The following is a 22,867-nucleotide window of genomic DNA, read 5'->3' as shown; positions in this document are numbered from 1 at the left end:
AACTTATAAAACATTACATCATTCAATAATTCACAATGAGCATTTTTATTACCTGAATCCATCCATTAGAAAGTAAGTTACTAGTTTATTTTAAAGCAGCGTATTTTGTTCTACAGAACTAAAATAGTTCTAAAATATAATCACCATTTAGAAGTTATGACACATTTGTTATGTTAAAGTGACTCATAAGTAATTAAAATTATAAAATTTTTGAAGATTTGGTGACTAATTTGTGTAACACATGTGTGCATGCAAGCATCCATACATCCACAAAATACATACTGAGTAATCACTTTGTGCCAGATTCTATACTAGTTGCTTGGGATGTGGTAATAAGCACACTACTTTAGTTGTAGATGGACACAATACTTTTATTTTCATTTATTTATTTTTATATGTTGCTGAGAATCGAACCCAGTGCCTAATACATGCAAGGCAAGTGCTCTACCACTGAGCTACAAGCCCAGTCCAGATTTATTGCATTAAGTTTACCTGATAGCTATGTAAATAATAACTCCTGATGAGGAAAAACAACTCTGGAATTTAATAGAGCCATAAATTGAGAATATAGCTCCATGAATGAGAAGGAGAATCACGTTTGGAATTTTTTATTTGGAGGGCACCAAAATCACAATGAATTTCATTAATTTTGAATTTAAACCCTGCTAATTCATTCACATCATTTAAACAAATTTTATTATTAATAATGATTTATATTTCCACCTAAATAAAATTTTAAACAAGCAGAAAGTGAAAGTGTTTATTTATTTAAATGAGTGAACAAGGCTTCACATCTTGAATACAAATATGGACATTTTTAACATGTACAAATTATTTCAGAAACATCCCTGATATTTGCATTCTGATTAACCTATTTGTTTTCAATGAAAGAATGCTACTTTAAAGAAAAGTTTTTTTGAAATAAAATTTATCACAATATGTAGTTTAATTAATATTGACATACCCATGATGATTTATTAGCTTTGATAAAGTTACCATGGCATGTTACCAAGAGGGGAGAGACTGAGTGAAGAATATATGTGTGTATATATATATATACACTATCTTTGAAGTCTTTTGTAAAATTAAAATTACCGGTAAATAAAAGCATTCATGATAATGACAGTATTTTAAATGCCAAGCTATAAGAAATGTTTAAGTCCAAACCTCTACATCAAGGTGAATTGTGTTGAGCCAGATATACTCAGAGAATTCTTTTTACCTCAGCCTTGACTAAAGCTTGGTATTGTTACCACACAACTATGAGAGTAGGAGTTACAGGTATTTCATGGTTCAGTTATTCTGTTTTAAGAGAAAGTTGGAAATTTTGTTCATTCATTCTTACTTTTCACTAATAAACCAATGACTGAGTAGACAAACATGAATATTTGCTCTATTTGACTACACAACTACATTTTATTCATTCCTTGCTTTTAATGTGGATGTAAGTCCTTCTCTTTGATACTCTACCCATAGATATTTTTTAAACATTTTATATTTTTTAATTTAAAGAAATAGGGCAAATTTATTTCCTTGAATGTTCCTTGTATTAATTGCTTGTATTTTGCAATGTGCATGTTTGGTCTCAGTATTTGATCCACCATTCTTTATTCCAATTCAGGGTTCCCTTCAAAATTGATTTGGTAACTCACCAGGCACAGGTTGAACTTCACACATCTCATTCTACACTTCAAAATAACCTCAGAAAAAATGTATATTTAAAATGAGGAAGCACTACTTATCCACAAAACTTAAAATGACTTTACCACATAAATTGATTTTTCTAGAGTAGGAATTTTTGTTGAAACTAAAATCTGACAAAATTTTGGAATTAAAATAATGCAACATGTACACAATTTAATTACAGTTTATAAACTTATATGAAATAACATTAAAGTTACTGTGTCTGAATTAAAATCTACATACTGCAATTACTTCCTGTAAAATCCCATGGAAAGTTTAGTGGACATACATGCTAAAAGAAATGAAAAATCCAACACTGCGCTTATTTCCCAATTGCATTCTACAACTAGGAAAATGGTAAGAATTTGAAAGCCGAAAAGTTTTCAGTGAAAATTCTACTTAGAAATGAAATATTTTCAAATGAAAACTATTTTTATTTTTAGGAGCAAAGAGAATTTCTTTCATAAACTTAGTTCTAAAGAAATTAGAACACATAAAATTCTAGTTGAATCAAAAGGATTTGTATATGTAATTCTAGTTGCCTAAGTGTTTCACAAATAAAAAAAAATAGATCATACTAGTTGAGAGAATTGTTTTATGTTCCCTAAAAATGACATTTTACAATGATTTTTTTCATTCTTTTTTATTTTGGAAACTGTAAAAAGAGTATCTGTTTTGCGAGATCATTATTTTCTCTTCATTAAGTACCCAATGAGGTATACAGAACACACAAAGCACTATGGTAATGAATATGTCATGTAGCTTCTCCAACCAAAAAAAAATCCAGTTACATCTGTGCTACATGTTTCTCACTTGACATTAAATGCCAAGTTGATATATGTTCCATATCTGAATAGTTCAAGATGTTGATACTTGATTTGTTCATAATTTATTTTGAAATTAGTTAGATGTCATATTGGAGTTTGAGAAGATCAGTAGGGTGTCAGCTAAACTTTGAAGAAGAACATAATAAGAAGACAGGTCTCCATTGTACCCTGAAACTAGGACTAGGAGACAGTGAGCAGGTACAATTCACAGGTACTCAATTAACAAGTTATACTGAATTGAAATCTACTAAAAGGAAATTTTACAAAAAACTTTCCTGTTAAGTAACATTACAGTCAAGGAAGAGCTGATGTTTTTTTCTGGGTGAAGTCAGCAATTAGAAGTAGAAACCTGAATAGTAATAAGGATGCAAAAAAAGTAACTGTCAACTAACCTCACATGAATTAAAATGAATAAATACAGCCACTCTGAGGGCAAAGGAAAGCAGCTGAAATGTTCATGAATATAAACAACTGTATTTTCATATATAAACTTAAATTTTACCTTTTAAAAAATGACTCAAAGTTGATGAGAATAATTCTATTTATATAGACCTCTTGAACTTTGTAATAAATATTAACATAACCCAAATTTTATAAAATAAGGATTTCTCCACTATTTGAAAATACATATGTGCTTTGAAACATGGCTTCAGATCGTCAGCAATCTGTTCATGTATGTAGGTCGCCAGAAAAAGAAGCCTTCTATGTAAGTACACCACCAAATAAAAGATACCATTTCACAATATTTTTAAATGCACAGATTACCTCAAATAAAAGGAAGATATATTCTGAAGCATCAAAAATGAAGCTGAGTGGAAGAGAGACCTGAAACTAGAAGGGCTACCATGCAACTGTTTTTCTATCAGTTATAGAAATTCTAATGAAAATATCACTTGGACACTCAGAATTTTGCACAGAATCTTTTTTTTTAATTTTTTTTTTAAGAGACAGGGTCTCACTGATTTGCCTAACACCTCGTTTTTGCTGAGGCTGGTTTTGAACTCTTGATCCTCCTGTCTCAGCCTCCCGAGTCTCTGGAATTACAGGTGTGCACCACCGAATCCGGTTTGCACAGAATCTTGATCATTAAGATTGCAGTTCAGTGACTTCAGTGGGGAGAGAAGAATCGAGTTGGGGAGCTGAAGTTGGTACTATCACATTAGGCCAGGAGCATCAAAATTATTGGAAATAAATAAAAGGGTAGACTATAAGAAACACAGAGACATACACAACCGACTGCTGGTAATAAAAATTCATCTGGTTTTGCCATGAACCCGGTCCTTGATAGACATGGAGGTTGAGTAAATACTTATTTGGAAATTAATAACCATTCACATATTTTCATAAAAGTGCCAAATACAGAAATTAGTTAAGTGGGCCTGATTACCTCTGTTTTAATGTTCCAGGGCAACCGTCAGAAACAACAGAATGTCTTCTGTATAGTAATGTGCCCAAAACTCAGGCCTTGCATTATTTCTAGCAAATAGACAAGCACAATACAATATAAGATCTCTTTATAACAATCATAACATATGCAAGAAAACTAGTAATTATTAGATTCTGCTGAAATAGACCAACAAATCCAAAAAACAAACCAAAAACTAATATTTTTAAGCATCTACAACTTCAGAAATTTCAATAATCAAAATCCATGCTTAGAGTGTTTAAAACATTTTTAAAAAATCAAAAGAAACAACAAAAAACATAGGTAAAGTTTACAAAATACCTGGCTAACTTGAAAAAGAAATGAAAACCAGATAAATTAGAAATGTGCTCATTAGGAACTGGGTGTGGTTACCTGTAATTCCAGCAGCTCCAGAGGCTACAACAGGAAATTGTGAGTTCAAAGTCAGCCTCAGCAAATGTGAGACACTAAGCAACTCAGTGAGACATTGTCTTTAAATAAAATACAAAATAGGGCTGGGGTGTGACTCAGTGGTCCATTGCCCCAGAGTTCAATCCCCAGTACAACCCTCCAAAAATAAAAAGATGCTCATTGAATGAAAAACTGCATAGAAACAGCTGATTAAATAAAGTGAAAAAAGATAGAGTAGTATGGAATGTTGAGCTGAATAAATTCCCATACACTCAGAACAGAGATGGAGCAGAATAAAACATAATAAAATGTTTGGAAATAGGATAATCTAAGTTCTCAAATAAAACATTTCAGCATATATCTTGGGTTTCAGAAAGAAAGTTTTACAAGAATGGGGGAGGAAACAATATTCATAAAAATGATGTTGTTTAATTTGCATTTCTCTAATTACTACAGATGTTGAACATTTTTTCATATATTTATTTTCATATATTTCATTTATTTATTTTGAACTCTTGATCCTCCTGTCTCAGCCTCCCGAGTCTCTGGAATTACAGGTGTGCACCACCGAATCCGGTTTGCACAGAATCTTGATCATTAAGATTGCAGTTCAGTGACCTCAGTGGGGAGAGAAGAATCGAGTTGGGGAGCTGAAGTTGGTACTATCACATTAGTACCATCTCTTCTGTAAAGTGTCTGTCCAGTTCCTTGACCCATTTATTGATTGGGTTCTTTGTATTTTTGGTGTAAAGTTTTGTAAGTTCTTTATAAATTTTGGAGATAAGCTTTTACATTACTGGTGGAGTTACAAACTGGTGCAGCCACTCTGGAAAGCAGTATGAAGAATCCTCAGAAAACTTGGAATGGACCCACCTTTTGACCCAGTTATTCCACTCCTCAGTTTATACCCAAAGGACTTAAAATCAGCATACTACAGTAACACAGCCACATCAATGTTTATAGCAGCTCAGTTCACAATAGTTAGATTGTGGAACCATCCTAGGTGCCCTTCAACAGATGAATGGATAAAGAAACTGTGGTATGTATACACAGTGGAATATTCTTCAGCCATAAAGAATAATAATATTATGGCATTTGCAAATAAATGGATGGAACTGAAGAATATCATGCTAAATGAAATAATCCAATCCCAAAAAACCAAAGGCCAAATGATTTCCCTGATAAGTGGAAATGATATATAATGGGGGTGGGGGTGTGGAGAGTGAGAGAAGAATGAGGGAACTTTAGATTATGTAGAAGGAAATGAAAGGGAGTGGGGTATGAAAAATGGTGGAATGAGACAGACATCATTATCCTATATACACATATGATTACACAAATGATATGAATCTACATCATGTACAACCATAGAAACAAAATGATGTACCCCATTTGTGTACAATGAATCGAAATGCAGTCTGTAAAAAATTAAAAAATAAATAAATAATTAAAAAAATAATGTTGTAACATTGTCCAGAATTAATTCAAGATGTGATTCCTTAGATGTGGAAATCACGCTGACTCCACAGCAAAAATAAAAAGTAACAATATCTACAAAGAAATGACCACTCCAAACTAGTAAAGATGGAAGCCAGAAGAGAGTAAAATATTAAATTCAGATTGCTCAGTGAAAACAAATATCAAACTTTATTACACAGTTAAAATGAAATCATTATTAAGATAAATCTTTTTTGAGAAATTAATGAGAGTCGTGGACCTCTTTCTCCAAAAAATTTACAACTACAAATTAACTTTCAACTTTTAAGTTTCTCACAGTAGCAAAAACCTGTTATCTGATGTAAATAATCAAAATTTCACCCCCGAAGCAAGGTCCATCAAAGAGATGTGTACTTGGGCAAACTTCTTGAGACCCTTTATAGTAATGCTATTATTAAGTTACCCTAATTCTCAAAGCTTTGTCTGATATCAAACACAATGAAAATAAGCAACCATGAAATTATTTTCCTCCTAATTGTGATCTCTTAGAAAATACCAAGTAAAGACAACATACATACATAAATACATCCCTACAATATTTGTCATGCATGTTCTCTAAATAAAAATAACTTGCGTTCAATTTGTTCAATTCTTAATTGAATAAAGGATTTAAATTGTAGAAAACAGTAGAACAGGCTTTAGAATCAGACTTCTTGCCTTGGTTTCATCTTCAATGTCACTATTATTTGTCTACATAACCTGTGGAGAAATTTCTAAACATCATAGTCTCATTTTTTTTTCTAATTTTATTATTTTTTTTATTTAGCTTTTAATTTTTTACAAAATGCATTTTGATTCATTGTACCCAAATGGGGTACATCGTTTAATATAGATTACACTCAATTTTGTAGTCAAGATCTATTATTTTAATCTACTTTTAATGCTTAACACTGTGGCAAAATATAATAAATATTTACAGAATGTTAGTAATAATTAACAATGCTAATAGCCTGATCATTGTTATTTTGCCTCAGCAAGGAAGAACATGGGAATTTTAGAAGATTATCAATATACTATGCATGGAGTGAAAACCTTTAAGAATAATTTCACTCTCAAGACATATTGGTGGACCCTAGGAGCTGAGAGCAGCCCTGGTAAGAACGTGAACCTCAGTTTCACAGCAACAAGAAACTAAATCTAAGCAATAAGGAAGAGATCTTGGAAGTATTTTTCAAAAGAAACTCCAAAAATTAACACATTCTAGCCAATATCTTCATTTTTATCATGTAAAATCTGATGAAAAACCTACTCAAATAATTGTAAACTAAAAAATAGGTATTGTTTTTAAGAAAGCAATTGAAAAAAAAGTAATTTACATCAGAACATAACACCTGGGGAATGAATCTCATGTGTTAAATGAGAAATTCGCTTGCTTATTAATATGTGCCCATTTTGGTTTTTTTGGATCAGCTAAATGAATGGTTTGGAAAATATTCATAAAAATTTGTTTCTGTTTTTTTAAATTTGTTCCAATTAGTTATACATGACACCACAATGCATTTCAACTCAGAGTACACAAATGGAGCATAACTTTTCATTTCTCTGTTGCACACGATGCAGTCACAGCATTTGTGCAATCTTACATGTATATAGGATGATAACATCCATCTCATATCTCCTGTCCTCCCCTCGCTCCCCTCTGCCCTATCTAAAGTTCCTCCATTCTTCCCTTGCCCTTCCCCACCCCATTGTGAGTCTGCAACCACATATCAGAGAAAACATGTGTCCTTTGGTTTTTTGGGGTTGACTTATTTCATTAAGCATATTTCTAACTCAATCCATTTACCTGCAAATGCCATAATTTCATTCTTCTTTAAGGCTAAATAATATTTCATTGTGTATATACTATTGTATCTGCTACTATAGTATGTAATACACAGAGCAGTTGATAATAGAAGGAGTATATATCAGGAATGCCTAAGTAAGCAGGTGATATGATAAATTATGCACTAGTGAAGGTAATACATAAGACTTCTCTCACGTATGGAGTAAAGAGTAGCTCATTTATTAAGTGGTACACAATTTTATCACATTAGCTTTGAAATAGGAGAGCTGAAGGAAAGGGCCCTGAAATAAGAAGTTGTGAATCAGCAGTTCTGTTATTTGGGTCATATGATGGATTTGGTGAGACTGCTGCTCTTTGATATATTAGAAGTGGGAAGAAATATGTGACATTTGTACAATTCTCAATGAGAGAATTACAATGTAGCTCCTTATTTTCATGGTCAAAGGTAATGCCATATGTGGTGCAGGACTGTAGGCTGAAAAAAAAAACAAACAAATGAATTCTTGGTATGCTACTGAGCATTTGTAAGGAAGGAATGACTTCACCAAGGGATCATGATTGGACAATGTAGCAATGTGATCATAACTATCCATCACAATCTGGCTCCTGACCAACTAAATCAAAATGCCTTGCTGCTCAATAACAACCTATCAAATGAATGGTACATCTACGATGGATAATGTTCTCTCTATAGTTCTGCATGCAGTTGGGTGAGGATTTCTAGAGCCTGCAACTCAGCTTAACTATTTCATTTGCTCACTTCAACTTCCTCCCCACTCTTTTCATAAATATTGACCCCTAATATACACATTGAATCTTACTCTTCAAGTTTATTTTTGTAGACACATTTTTGAAAGAGAATGCATTATTAATTCACCTCATGAAAACTCAATCAGGTACTAAAATAATATTTTCTATCCTCCCATCTCCACTAAATTCCAATATTCCCTCCACACTAATATAATTTTGACACTTGAAATATTGAGATTAGCAGGGCATCCTGATTCTACTCATGGAGTTCATATGCTAACAGTGAAGCTAGATCAGAAAATTCTAATAGGTGCAATATTGAAGAGACATGACATGAAAATAAATATATAATGTGCAATATAATGTAAGAAATATGGTATTGCTTTCCTGTCACTCAACCTAGAGGAAGAGGGAATTTTTGTGTAAGAGTATTTCCAAGAAGGAATGGAAGTAAAAACACATTGTGGGTAGCTCTGAATAAAACAGCAATTCTGTGCAGCGTTGAATGGCCATAGGCCTGCCTGATGAGATATTCATGAGGACGATTAAATTGTCTCTTTAAAAGACTTACTGACTCAATGAAATCACAGTCACTCAATGAAAATATGTATGCTTGAGAGAGAAAGTTTAAGTCAAAACTATGTTACACATTCTAACAATCAAATCATTGCTGTCAATTTATAGTAAACATAATTATGAATATTTACATCACATTTCATATTTGTATGAGCATAAATAATTTATTATTCCGATGCATATATTTACTATACATTTAAAGAGATGATACATCCTTTTATTGAAGGAAGAGTAATACCACACATCCTTCAATGTTAGGAATGGTTCAAATGAGCTAGTTACCAAGTTTGTGTCCTATCCATAAAATTTGTGTTCCCTTTGGGTCATATATTTATATCTATGCCTAATATCCAAATAGGAGAACTCTAACAAAAAACCCTTAAAAACATGGTTCTCTTAAAAACATGGGGTTTTATATATAAAATGAGATCACAATGCTATTACAACATGTAAATTTGGCATTAAATAAATAAATAAAATTGCAAAAGTACACTTAATCCAACTTAGGTAGAAAGCATCTGCTCAGCAGTAGGAAGCTATATAGGAAATTGAATGGATGTGACAGAAGATATGAGTGCTAAGTTATATATTTTAAGTTTGTGGCCTGCAGGACTCAAATGAATTATTTTTATACTTAGAGACAACCATAAACCTAAAATATCTGTCAAAGATATTGGTAAATAATGAAATGACAGAGTCCAAAAACAAGGCTTAACGCAGTAATTGGATTAAAGATGTTTGAGCTACACTGAGTTGAGATTATGCAATGGTTTGAGTATATTGTTTTTATGATCTTAACATGGTTTAAGTTACTTGATAATATATCAATGAAAGAAGGGCTGATCATGGAAACAGAAAAAAGAAGAAAAGAAAAGAAAAAATGAAAAGAAAAGTATCAATGCAAACATGTTCCTGAAATGAAAGTTAAAAAGCCCAAGGGCCAGAGTTTTAAGGTCTCATTGGGGAGCTTTAAGCAGTCTTAATCTTAGACAGTTAAACATCCTATTCCTGTAATTTCCATTGCTCATGTTCTAGATGCATCAAGCAAGTTTTGACTCATCTTCTATTTCCTACATATCACAGGAAAAGGAAATGAATGTACTTATACATTTTTGGTATAATGATTTCTCATTACAAATTAGCAAATAGGCTTTGTTATTATCTATATCAGTCTCATAAACACAGAAATCTGTTTTCCACAGATAGTTACCTGGGGTTCAAAGTCATGTTTTGAACTTGGTGATATTGGCTAGACTAAAAGCATATAAATTCTCCATGATGTTGCCACTTCATAAGAAGTTCTGTGAATTCACCTTCTATCCAACAATGTTTAATTCCTAGAATATTCAGAGTTAATGTTCCCTTTCTTCATGGTTGTGTTGAGAGCTCTACTAAGTAATTTATTTTCACTTTCTGTCACTCACCTAACATCTGCTATGTTTTCTCTCCTTGAAAAATTAAAAATATTTTTAAAATATATTATTCTTGAATCCAAGTTAATATTTTTTTTCTTTTACTAAAGTCCTTGATTCCACTCACACCTTCCATTTTGTGCATAATACTATTATTGTATTTTTACAAGTCTTCTCTCCTGAGACACATTGGGCATGCCAAAACTTTCATCATTAAAAAAAAAATCATAAGTACTCACCTGTTTGGGGGTATTATTTGAAGAGTGTGGTAAATGAGTGATGATTGATTCATTAATATTTCTCATATTTTTTCAAAAACCCTAAAGTCAACACTGGTGGCCCTTGAGCAATTACATTTACTCCTCTCTATGTTCACTAACATTGTTCCCTCTATTCTTCTCAGAAGGTCTCAGGCCTATACTGAAACCCTACACCACTCAAGTTAGAGTCAAGCCAGAGTTCTCAGAGGAAGGACACTTTGGAGCACTAATTTCCTCACCATTTTATGCTATTCTTTTGGATGATTCACGTACTTCTGTGTCCTAACCAACAGAATGCAACACTGGGAATTTCTTATAATTTCTTAGTACAGTTTTTTCTAATAATGAGCAGACAGATCACATTTTCATAACATGATGAAATTCTACATAATTGAATAAATGTTATATAAATTATTTTGACATTTCAGAACCAGCTAATTCTATCATTCAAAAATGTTATGAGTTGTCCTAAAAATTTTAATTTTATAAAATTTTCAAAACATTTTTGAAATAATTTTTTGTAGATGAATTTTTGTAGATGACTTCATGAATGTATGCATAAGTTACCTATATTTCATATTATGACTTTACATCTAGTTATGGAAAAATCATTGGTAATAAAAAGCACATATTTTGGAATATTCACTCATTAAATCTCACATGTTAGCAATTGTCTTTCCACAGGTCAAGTTTTAAAAAAGATAATTTTCCCAAGAATAAAACTTTGGTGATTTTATTAAACCCTTCCATCTTTAGTAATGGAGGGCTGGGGGTGTAGCTCAGAGGTGGATCACGTGCCTAGCATATGCTAGGACCTGGGTTTCATACATAGTACTTCAAAGAAAAAGAGGAAACATAAATAAATTATGAAAACCTTTCCACTCCACCTTATTAACTCTGTTATTTCCACTCTGTCATTCTTAAGGAGAACATGTCACTGAAGTGTTCTCCCAGCCCCACTGCATTGTAATAAAAAAATGTTGGTGGAAAATAAAAGGTCAATCACATGAATATATGGAATATCAGCATGAATTAAAGAACACACTTTGAAATCATTGACTCACTTTGAACTCCATGGGAGCGTACTATTTTCCAGGTTTCTGATGCCACTTCCTTGACATCCACTTGATAGTGATGAATAGGCACACCTCCATGGGAGTCCGGCTTGCTGAAAGAAAGTTTGGCTGTGGTCTGTGACAGCTCTATAATCTTCACTCCATAGGGACTGGATGGCACGTCTGTGAAGGAACGCAAAGTACACATAACCTAGGTAACGTAGATGGCCTTTATTAAGACTCACAGTGTCATGAGAATTACAAATAAAGGAAAATTGCTGCATATGTGTGTTTAAATTACAAAGTCTACTTACGCACCCCAATAGGCTCTTCAAATAGCAAGAAAAGTACACAAGTCCATTTGTATTACCACAGTGAATAACAATAAAACAGTCAGCAAATTAACTAAAATATACACTTATTGAGAAAATATTTTATTTCCACATTTTTATATAATAATAACATTTTCTGATGTCAAGGAAAACAAGGTTGTGTGTTACTGTATGTGTATGTGTAGGTTTGAGAGACAAAGAGAGACATATCTGAGAGAAAAGGGAATAAGTAAAATGTAAAAATAAGTAAATTTATAATTTGATCATTACCATAAATTTTGTGAAATGTGTTTTAATTTTAGAGAATATGTTAGTTTTATATGTTTTATTGGTGCATTATAGTTGTACCTATGGTGGGATTTGTTGTGTACTCATACATGTACACAATATAACAATAGAATTTGGCCAATATCATTCCCTGGTATTACCACTTTTCCTCCTTTTCTCCCTCCCCTTGGTCCCTTTCTTATTCTCTACTGATAGCCCTTCCATTTTCATGAGATCACCATTACCTTTCTTTTTCTTTTTCCTCTCTGGTTTCCATGTGAGAGAAAACATGACCTTTGACTTCCTGAGTTACAGATTATTAGTTTTAACATCATTTATATTGACTTAATTAAAACTTAATTAAAGGAAACCTTTAGTTGAGTTATTGAGGTATTGTTTTTTTGTTCTTTGGGTTCTTTTTTGGTACCAGGAATTGAACTACCAAGTCACATCTTGGTAGTTTTTAATATTTTATTTAGAGACAGGGTCTCCCTGAGTTGCTTGGAGCCTATCTACATTGTTGAGGTTGGCTTTGAACTTGAGATCCACCCAGCCTCAGTCTCCTGAGCTGAGTGGTGCAGGTGTACGCCACCACTCCCAAGTTGTTACTGAGTTCTTAATCCCTTTTTAAAAATTCTATATAATCTTTCTTGGGTGTATTATTTTATTAATTACATTATTTCACATTCAATAAAATAAGTAGGTGGATACTTATTTTAGTTGCTAATGTACAAAACTTCCTTGGAAAGAGTTCTCTCAAAGGCAAAACAAGTAAAAGAAAATGAGAAAGAAAATAAAAGTCTCAATAAGGACATTACTGAAAGTTATGCTCTAGAAACCTCAAAATTTAGAGTAACTTAGAGTAACTTCAAACATTAAAGGGCTTTCTCTCTTTCTCAATCCTTTTGCCTCTTTTCTATATTATGATTGAAATAAACATTGGAAAAAGGAACAATATAGATATTTTCTGAGAGAGACAGTACATGCATACATTTGGTAAATGTACATTTCTATCCTAATATCAATTAGGTATTCATGGAAAACATGCTAAGGTGGCCAAAAGTCAAATGTGTCATGATTGCAAGAGTTTGAAAGTACACACCAGAGCACATACAATTATGCCTTATCATGGTTCTAGGCAGAAGCCAGGAGTGCAAGATTGTGGCCTTTTGGACCTGAATTTTGCAAATAAGTACAACATTACAGCTTATCTCTAATTAGTAAATGAAAATTACTTAGAGATGCTGTGAAGTACATTGTGTCATAACTACATCATTCAAATATAAACGTGTCAAATGATGATGTCTCCAATGCTATTACAATTTTGTCTAGAAATACAAAATTCAAATCATCTAGATCATAATGTATTAGGCTGGCATACATAAATATTTTCTCAGGTTTTATGTTCTTTAATCTCTAGGTTAATCTGCTAATCTTTGCATCTTTAGCTTTGATCCAAAACAGAGAAGAAAAATCAAACAAACATGGACTGCTCCTGGAAATGAACAATACTTCAAACCACAATGAGGATAACTTTCTTATGTCCACTAGGTCTAAATTGGACATCATAGCAATTAGCATAACCTTCTGTTCGGAGACATGTATCACAAGTGAAGGTAGTATATATATATATATATATATATATATATACACTGGGGGATGTCGGGGGAAATGCTTTCCTCCTGAATTCTGACATTTGGCGGCATACCACGATCCTTTGTATGCACCACTTAAGAAGAGGTGCACCCTGATGTGGTGCAACTGGAGAAAAATAAAAACCTCCACATTTTAAAAGCACAAAGTGAGCATCACTCAACATAGACCATTGGCTTTCCTTTTCTAGTTGTGAAGTCTATTTTCAGACCTGTTGAATCTTCAACTCGATTTTTTAAGTGTACACTATCTCCTTTGTGCTCCCCTATTATCAGATTAAAAATTAAATAATTCTTATGACATGCAGATGTAGTTTCTTTTTACTTTTTCTTTTTACATTCTGAGTATATATGTCCTATTACACATTGACTAATGAATTATGTTTCTTCCAGAAAGTGACAAATCTTATATATATATATATATATATATATATATATATATACATAGATTTATATAGACATCTACATATATATAACACTGAGCAAAATAAACTAAGTCCTCAGAAAACATTTGATAAATGTTTCAAAATTAAAAATAGTATACAAACTATGTGAGGCACTACATTTGTTACTCAGCTAGATTGAACCATTTCAATTGAGTTCATACTTCAAGACCTCATGTTTTACATGATAAGTGCATAAAATTTGTCTGTAAACTATAAAAGTAAAGAAAAAAATACACAGATACAGAATGTGTCCAAGTAAACAATTTCTGATGTACCTGGAAACAACATTTCTAATTTTTATCTTCACTCAATTATTTGCTGATCATCCCTATCCTATCTGAGACACCTAAAAATTTTTACCACATTATTTTAATAATTTCTGCATTATAATTCTTGTATCTATCTTGTCCTTATTTCAACCATTAACTCCCAAACTTTGGACCCACCTGTTTCTGTCTATAATGACATTAACTTCCTTTTCTATTGGATTTAATACAAAATTTCAATATACTTGGCATGTGAATTCAATATCAGTCTTTCCAAAGAATCATGCCAATTCCTTCCTGGAAGAGGGCATTCAAGAATTTCATTGTCTTTATAATATCAATCTTAGCCTTTTCTATCTTCCTCTCAACCTAGATCATCTAACACACTGAGTATATGAAATCTAACACACTGAGTATATGAAAACAGAAGACTATTGTGGAAAAGGCTATCAACACAGTCTAGTATTTCAAATGGAGCTTATGGATGTTCAAAACCACACCCAGTACTCCCCTCATTGTTAGCATATATTTTTAAACTACTTACTAGTATCTTTCATCTCAATAGTTAATGAATGCCACTCCACTGAATGAATGATCACCCTTTATTTTCAACTCTACTGGTGTTGGTATAGCACTGAACTAAGAGATTAGATAGGGGATCAGAATATATAGATCCAAAAATGTGGTCTTTCCAGCTTCTCAATGGCAATCTTTGACTAATTCTTTAATCTTGTCATATACTAGCATTGTTCTTTTTAAAATAGAAGTTTGAATAATATACATTACTAGGGTTGGGGGGGTGTCAAGTAACACAGAACACTTAAAACAGAAACTGGAACACACTAAACATTTGATAAATATCACTCACTGTAATTTCTGCTCTCTCTCCTAGTAACTATCTGTCTTCTATTACATCCTTCTCATCAATTTACACCCATCAACCTTTCCATGAAATTATAGGCAATGGTTACAATACCAAGGTTCGTCACAGAATTTTTTTTTGTGGTGTGTGTGTGTAATAGCAGAGAGCTGGTGTCATGATTTAGATTTCAGGAAAAAAACAATCTCTGAAGGTGCTGTGGGACCAGGGCACATGACACGTATTGTGTATTTGTTTCCTAATGAGCAAAAGAGCAACAATAATACAAATATTAAAGTTGTGAGAATAAGTTAATGGATATAAATCATTCTGCATTCCAAATATCATAATCTCTCACCTCTTAAAAAAGTTGTCTATATATAAATAATATTGGCAAACATTTTGATATTTGGTGTCATATTGATTGAAGTATAAATGTGACAATATGAAAAATATGCCTTGGAGATAATGTAACTTAATAAGATATAGAGAAAAAGTCAGGGACATTGTTCCTCATACTGATAAAATAAAGGAATTCAACAAAGAGAAACTAATAGGTTAAATGGACATAAATGCAGGGCAATAATGTCTGGAAACAGATTCAAAAGAGCACATTGAATATATGTTCCCCTCGTCCACAAGAAAGCATCTCAAAATGATGATACCCAAAATAAGTCAAAATCTTAAAACGATATATTTGAATATGCTACCAGTATGGATAAAGACACAGGCAGCAAAGGGCTGCAGAGGAAAACTGGATAAGAACATTTTTAAAATGACACTTCTGTTTTGCTCATGACTACTTCTTTGGTTCTACTTACAGCCTTTTGTACTTTTATATGAATTTTAGAATTTTTTTCTATCATGTGAGGTGCATCCTTGATATTTTATTTTGACAGATTATAATGCATCTGTACAATATGTTAGGTATTATGAATATTTTAAAGGTATTATTTCTTTCAGTTCATGAACAGGGAATAACTTTCCACTTATTTGTGTCTTCTTCAATGCCTTTCATCAACGTTTCACACTTTATATGATAACAGATATTTAAACTTCTTGGTTAAATGATTACTAGGAAAGTCATTTTATATTTGTAGCTATTATAGATAGGACTGCTATCTTGATTAGTTTTTTAGATATCTACCATTTTTATATAGAAATGGTATTCAATTTTGTATGTTGATTTTGTGTCAAGTAACTTTGCTGAATTCATTTATTATCTCTGGGAATGTTTTGCTAGAACCTTCATAGTTATCTGCACATAAGATCATGCCACCTACGAAGAAGAACAGTTTGACTCCCGCTTTTCAAATTTGGAAATTTTCTTTATTTTTAATGTTTCCTAATTGCTTGACTTAGAGTTTCAACATTATGTTGAAGAAAAGCAGTGGAAGGGGCATGCTTGTCTTATTTTAGAGGAAAAAACTTTCAACTGATTCCCATTCAATGAGATGTTAGTTTTGGGTTTGCTATAGATAGTCTTTCCTGTGTTGAAAGACTTTACATAAAAGTCATAAATAAAGTATTACCTGACTTCAAAATATAATACAAAACTCTGATGTCCAAAACCACATGGCAATGGCTGAAAAGATGTACCAGTGGAACAGCAAAAATAAATTTACACATTAGACTCTTCTCTCTCACCAAATACAAAAAGCAACTCAAAATAGATTAAAGAGTTAAATGTAATACTTGAAACTTGGAAACTAATATAATAAAAAAGGGGAGATGTTTCACAATATTGTATTAGGCAAAGACTTTTTTTTTTAAATAAGAACTCAAAACATAGGAAGCAAAAGCAAAATAGATGGGTGATACTATGTAAAAGTTAAAAGCTTCTGTACATCAAGGAAATAATCATAAAAGGGAAGACACAATGAACAAAGTGTGAAAAAATTTTAAATTAATACATCATATGAAATTAATATGGAGGATACATAAGAAACTCCAGAAACTCAACAGCAAACAAACAAACAAAAAAATTAAAATACCAGATTAAAAACTGGACAAAATACACAACTAGATGTATTAGAAAAGATGACATACGATTAGCCAATGGGCATATGGAAATATGGTCAATGTCAATAATTATCATAGGAATGCAAATCAAGACCACAATGGGCCAGAACATCACTAATACAAAGAACAAACATAACAAGGAATGCAAATTAGTACAACCATTATGGAAAACATTATAGCAGTTCCCCCAAAAGATTAAAAAATAGGATTACCAAATGATCCAGTAATATCACTACCGAGTATATGTCTGAAAGAAATTAAATGAATTTCTGCAAGAGACATCTGCTCTCTCATATTTATTGCAGGACTTGTCATAATAGCCATAATAAGGAATCAATCTAACTGTCCATCAACAGATGAATGATTAAGGAAACACGGCACATTTGCACAATGGAATACACTTCAGTCACAAAAACTAATGAAGCTGTACCATGTGTCACAGCATGAATGAAACTGGCAGATCCATATTAAATAATCCAGGCACAGAAAGATAATAACGTATGATCTCAATCATATGTGAAACCTAAAGCTGTTGACCTCAAAGAAGCAGAGTGTTTGATGGCATTTTCCAGAAACTTGGGTGGTTAGGGAGGAGAAAGGGATAGGGAAATGTTGATCAAAGGATATATAATTACAGACAGATGGAAGAAGTAAATTTCAGGATTTATATAGTACAGCAAAGTGAGTTCAGTTATGATGTATTCTTGAAAAATATAATGAGGGGTTGGGATGTAGCAAAGTGATTGAGACCTTGCCTTGCAGAAGAGCAAGATCCTGAGTTTAATCCCTAGCACTGATAAAAAAGAGTGTGGATATTATGTGCTGTCAAATCAAAAATGATAAATATGTGAGGTAATGCATGCATTTGTTAGGTATGATTAAACATCCCATTGACTATATATCCAAATATTATATATTGCTATTTATGTATATACATATATATAGTATACATATATATAAATCAAACATCACTGCACACAATAAAAGCACACACATTATTTCTCAATTAAAATAAATACATAAAAATAACACTTTTAAAATGAAGGTAAATCCTGAAATTTGAAAACAACATTTCCTAGACTTCAGAATCTATTTTAACTACAAAATGGTGGAGATTTAGAAAGCAGAAAGATTAGTTGTGCTTGTATGTGTGCATGCATTTGTGTGAGTGTGTTATAGCTCTTCCTCCACTACTTTCTCAATTCTCAGCAAATAAGTGGATCTTAACATCCAAAGTGAAAATAGTTGACATGAAGCAAGATCACTCAAACTGAACCCCACTACCTCTTCCAATTTTGTTGAGATATAACTGACAAATAAAATTTTATATTATATATATCGAAAATGCCTACTTTTATTTTTCACATGAAAATTTGATTTTTACTGTGAAATAATCAACATAATCAAGCTAGTCAACATAGCCATCACTTATAGTTTTGTTTTACATGTGTGCGTTTGTGTGTGATAACAACATCTAAAATCTACACTCTTTGCCAATTTCACTTAAAAAATACAATATGATTTAAAAAAGACATAGAGCTGAGCATCAGATCCCCAGAATTTATTAATCTTGCATTCCTGAAATTTTCTACTCTTGGACCATCATATATCCATATCCTTCTCCAGCTCCTGGCTACCACTACTCTAATCCCTGTTACTCTGAGATCAACTTTTTAGAATTCCATATATATCTGAGATCATGCCACATTTTTTTTTTCTGGGTCTGGCTTATTTCACTTAGCATAATGTTGTTCAGGTTCATGCATATTGTCATAAGTGATAGAATTTATTTTTTAAAGCTGAATTTTATAAACACATACACACATACATACATCTGCTTATAAATATGTTGTTTATCCATTCATCTGACTTTGAAGTTACTTGAGAAGATTTTAAGTTGAATAGATTCTTCCTAATCTCTGCCCGTTTTTACTTCTGGGAACATGATTTCCTAGAATACCGGGAAGCAGGTACTGAAGGTATGGAAGTGGGACAGTAAGTCGTCTCTTTCTCCACAAATATGGCCATAGTATTGATCAAGACATCTGAAGTGTTTGGTGTTTGTAAAGCTTTTTATCAAAAATAATTGTTTAAGGGAATCATCTCCCGGAGGTATTTTCAACCTTATGGCAGATATTTTCTATTAACCCTCCACATCAATTTTTATAATTTATACAACTTCCCTTTCCATTTCAGGAGTGAAAGGCTAAGATGTTAATGACCCAGACTCTGTCTTTGTAGTTCATGCATATAGGCACTTAGTATGATTGCCACATGTATACAGTTTAGGATACTAGAGGAATGTGGATGCCATTTCCATTTTCTCAGGTGGTGCAAGTGACAAGAGCACCTGCAGAAGAGAATAAGGACTGGGGTCCCCACTCCATGTTTATTCACAAGTTCCTGGTATGGGTGGGCGTGACATCAGCAGAGGGTTGCTTGGCAGCAAGGATTGCCAACCACTAGGTAGAGTTGCAGATTTGACCTCTTGACCTTGTTTGTACTATGTTCTGACCTAAATAACTAGAAGATTCATAAATGCCTGTTGTCTTCCCTATTTTCTGCCTTTCCAGTGATTTTGTAACCAACTAATTCTATTAAAATATATTATTTTCTGCTTTCCTTATTCTTCAATCTAACAAAAATCCAAAACATTTGTGTTGACCCAGAAAGAATTGAATTTTCTAGATCCAATAAGACTGTATCACACAATATGTCACTACCAACTATTTGTGTTTCAAGAAGTCTATACTAATTTGGGTTCCATCTGCTTCTGTTCTGAGTGACCACTTTGGTTCCAATCAGATTTATATATTTCACCCATTTCAAAAGTTCTATGCTCTGAATATTGACACCCCTCAAAATTTATATGCTAATATTTAATCACCAAGGTGATATTTTCAGCAAGTGGGGTCTTTTGGAATGTGAGTAAAGGCCTCATGAGTGGCATCAACCCTTATGAAAAGAGCTAAAGGGTGCATATTTGTCCCCTTCTCATTGTGAGGACATAGAAAAAGATATCTGTGAGAAAAGTTTCATCAGACACCAAATTTTACCAATGCCTTGTCCTTAGACTTTCCAGTCTTTAGACTATGTGGGGAAAGTTTCTGTTAATTATTAATTTCAGAATCCAAGACGATTTTTATAGCAGTCAGAATGGTTTAAGGCAAGTTGTCAACTTTCTCTATGTTTGGTCAATTGATGACATGTCTGGAACCATGTAAATTATTTTTAATTTCACTATTCTTCTGGTTTTTCCCAATTGCCAAATCCAGATTATTCTTATATTGATATTTTCATAGCATTTGATCATTTATGTGTATGTTTTCTCCTCACAAGTATTTACACTAACTTTGAGTAATTATTTTTACCTTTATTTATTCATATACTTTTAAACCTACTGATCAAACTTAGGTAGTTCAGGGGTCTTTCTTGATTATCTCATTTCTACTTTAACTATTCACCAAAGAAGTGTTTATTCACTTCTAAAATATCAATGGAAAATATTTCCTCCAAACGTACATAGTTCATGATACTTTTCACAATTCCCAGAAACCTAGATAACATTATTAATCAGACATTTCAACTAACCTCTCATAAACTAAAAACATAACACAGTAAGCCCTTCATGCATTCAAGAAATGCATCTAAAACTACTATGACACAGTCATATATCTATATATGTACATATATATATATCTGAAATATGTAAGTGTAAACTCAAACATCCTAAAGTAATATCTACTGTTGTAATGAATGATAATATAATTAAATAAAAATAATATAATAAATAATAGTATAAAATAATATATAATTTTGTATACATTTCCTTTTTGCAATAGCAGACACTTTTTTGGAAATGTGAGTGTATATTTATATAACTGGGCTACTTGGAGATGCATAGGAAGTGGCAATTTCCCCATACCCAATGCTATATTAAAACTAGTCTGGAATGCTACCAGGGCACTTCAATGGATTATGCAGCTTTATGGATTAAAAAAAAAAAAAAAGAAAAAAAATCTTAACTTCTTAACTTCCCTTTCCACATACCAGGAAAACAGAAGCATGCTTTTAAGAATATCTATAATTCGATCTCTCACTGCCTCTCCATTCATGGCGCCCACCACACACCCCTCACACAACACACTCAGCTATCCACTAAGTGCCTCATTTCTTAGAATCTCCTGCCCTTAGCATCATGCCTTTGTACAAGTGTCACCTAGATCCTTTCAGTCTTTCTTGTCTTCTTTTTGCACCTGTTTCTACTGACTTGTTATTGCCTAATTGTAAAGCTAATCTATATCTGAAGCTTCCAGTCAGAACTCAATTTCGGGTTCTCAGGACTTTGATTTACACTTTTACTACAACCCTTACTTTTGAACTGCAGCTGCTTTATATATTATTCATCTTCAGATTCCCAAGATCTAGAACAGTGTCTGGGGCTTAACAGAAACTCACTAATTTCATTCGTTGTGTTAGTAAGTTTCCCAGAGATTAGGAATCCATGCAAGCACAGATTCCCTGAAAATAATGTCACCTAATTTCCTTTTTTCACTGCAATACAAGAATGGGAAAATCAAGACAGTGCTGTGAATAGCTTCTGACTATCACTGCTTATCTCATGTTTACTGAGAAAATTTTTTTAAAAAGAGCAAGATATAGAGTTTTCCAGGGTAAATCATTTCAGAAAACCTGGCTTTATATTCAGCTGAAGAGAGTGTTTTTTCAAAAGATCTATTGTTAAGCTACTTCTGGATAAGATACCATCTGAGCACAAGGACCAGTAGATCTACTATAATTCCCTATCTACAGAAGTTCGGTCAATTGATCCAGCTTAACCTATAAGCAGGTTTCTGTTCTCAAAAGTGACTTTTATAGCCCTTTCCATGACTTGACTGAAAGTATGGATAACTGCTTCATGATATTTGTGAATTAAATCAATCTTGAACAGAAAGTTAAAATATTGGATTTGACAAGGTCTCGGTAGGTTAAAAAGATGAGTCAAAACTGACAAGCTGAGATTTAATAGGGGTAAGTATTACATACTGAGTTGAGGTTAACAGAATCAATTCTGAAGCACCCTTAAGAGTGGGAAAAAGATGTAGAACAAGCTACTATAAGGAAAAAAATAGTGGTGAAATCAAACAGATTATATTACTTAATAGAAACACACTGCCCAGAGTAAGCAAGGTCATTATTTTATTTTATTACTAATTGGTCCAAGATGTCTACATCTTTGTATAACTAAAAAGACATCAACACATTACATCTACATAAAAGCAAACAATGCAAACTAAAATTTGGCCATAACAACAGCCAATTAATATCTTTGTGGGTATTTGCCATATACTGGATGCTTTG

General features: G+C 32.5%; 1 protein-coding gene across 2 annotated transcripts in view; it reads right to left on the bottom strand.

The window, feature by feature from the left end:
• The window catches only part of Ncam2 (neural cell adhesion molecule 2), a 508,956-nt gene that overhangs the window by 99,558 nt on the left and 386,531 nt on the right, over positions 1-22,867 (bottom strand). For both annotated transcript variants that reach the window (XM_047565378.1, XM_047565377.1), the window contains exon 12: positions 11,672-11,845. In XM_047565378.1, coding sequence (XP_047421334.1) covers positions 11,672-11,845 — 174 coding nt within the window. The remainder of the gene's footprint in view (positions 1-11,671; positions 11,846-22,867) is intronic.

The sequence above is a fragment of the Sciurus carolinensis genome, chromosome 9 (genome assembly GCF_902686445.1).
Source record: "Sciurus carolinensis chromosome 9, mSciCar1.2, whole genome shotgun sequence".
NCBI classification, from domain to species: domain Eukaryota; kingdom Metazoa; phylum Chordata; class Mammalia; order Rodentia; family Sciuridae; genus Sciurus; species Sciurus carolinensis.
Note: the sequence above shows the minus strand (reverse complement) of the source record. Positions and strands in the feature narration are given on the sequence as shown.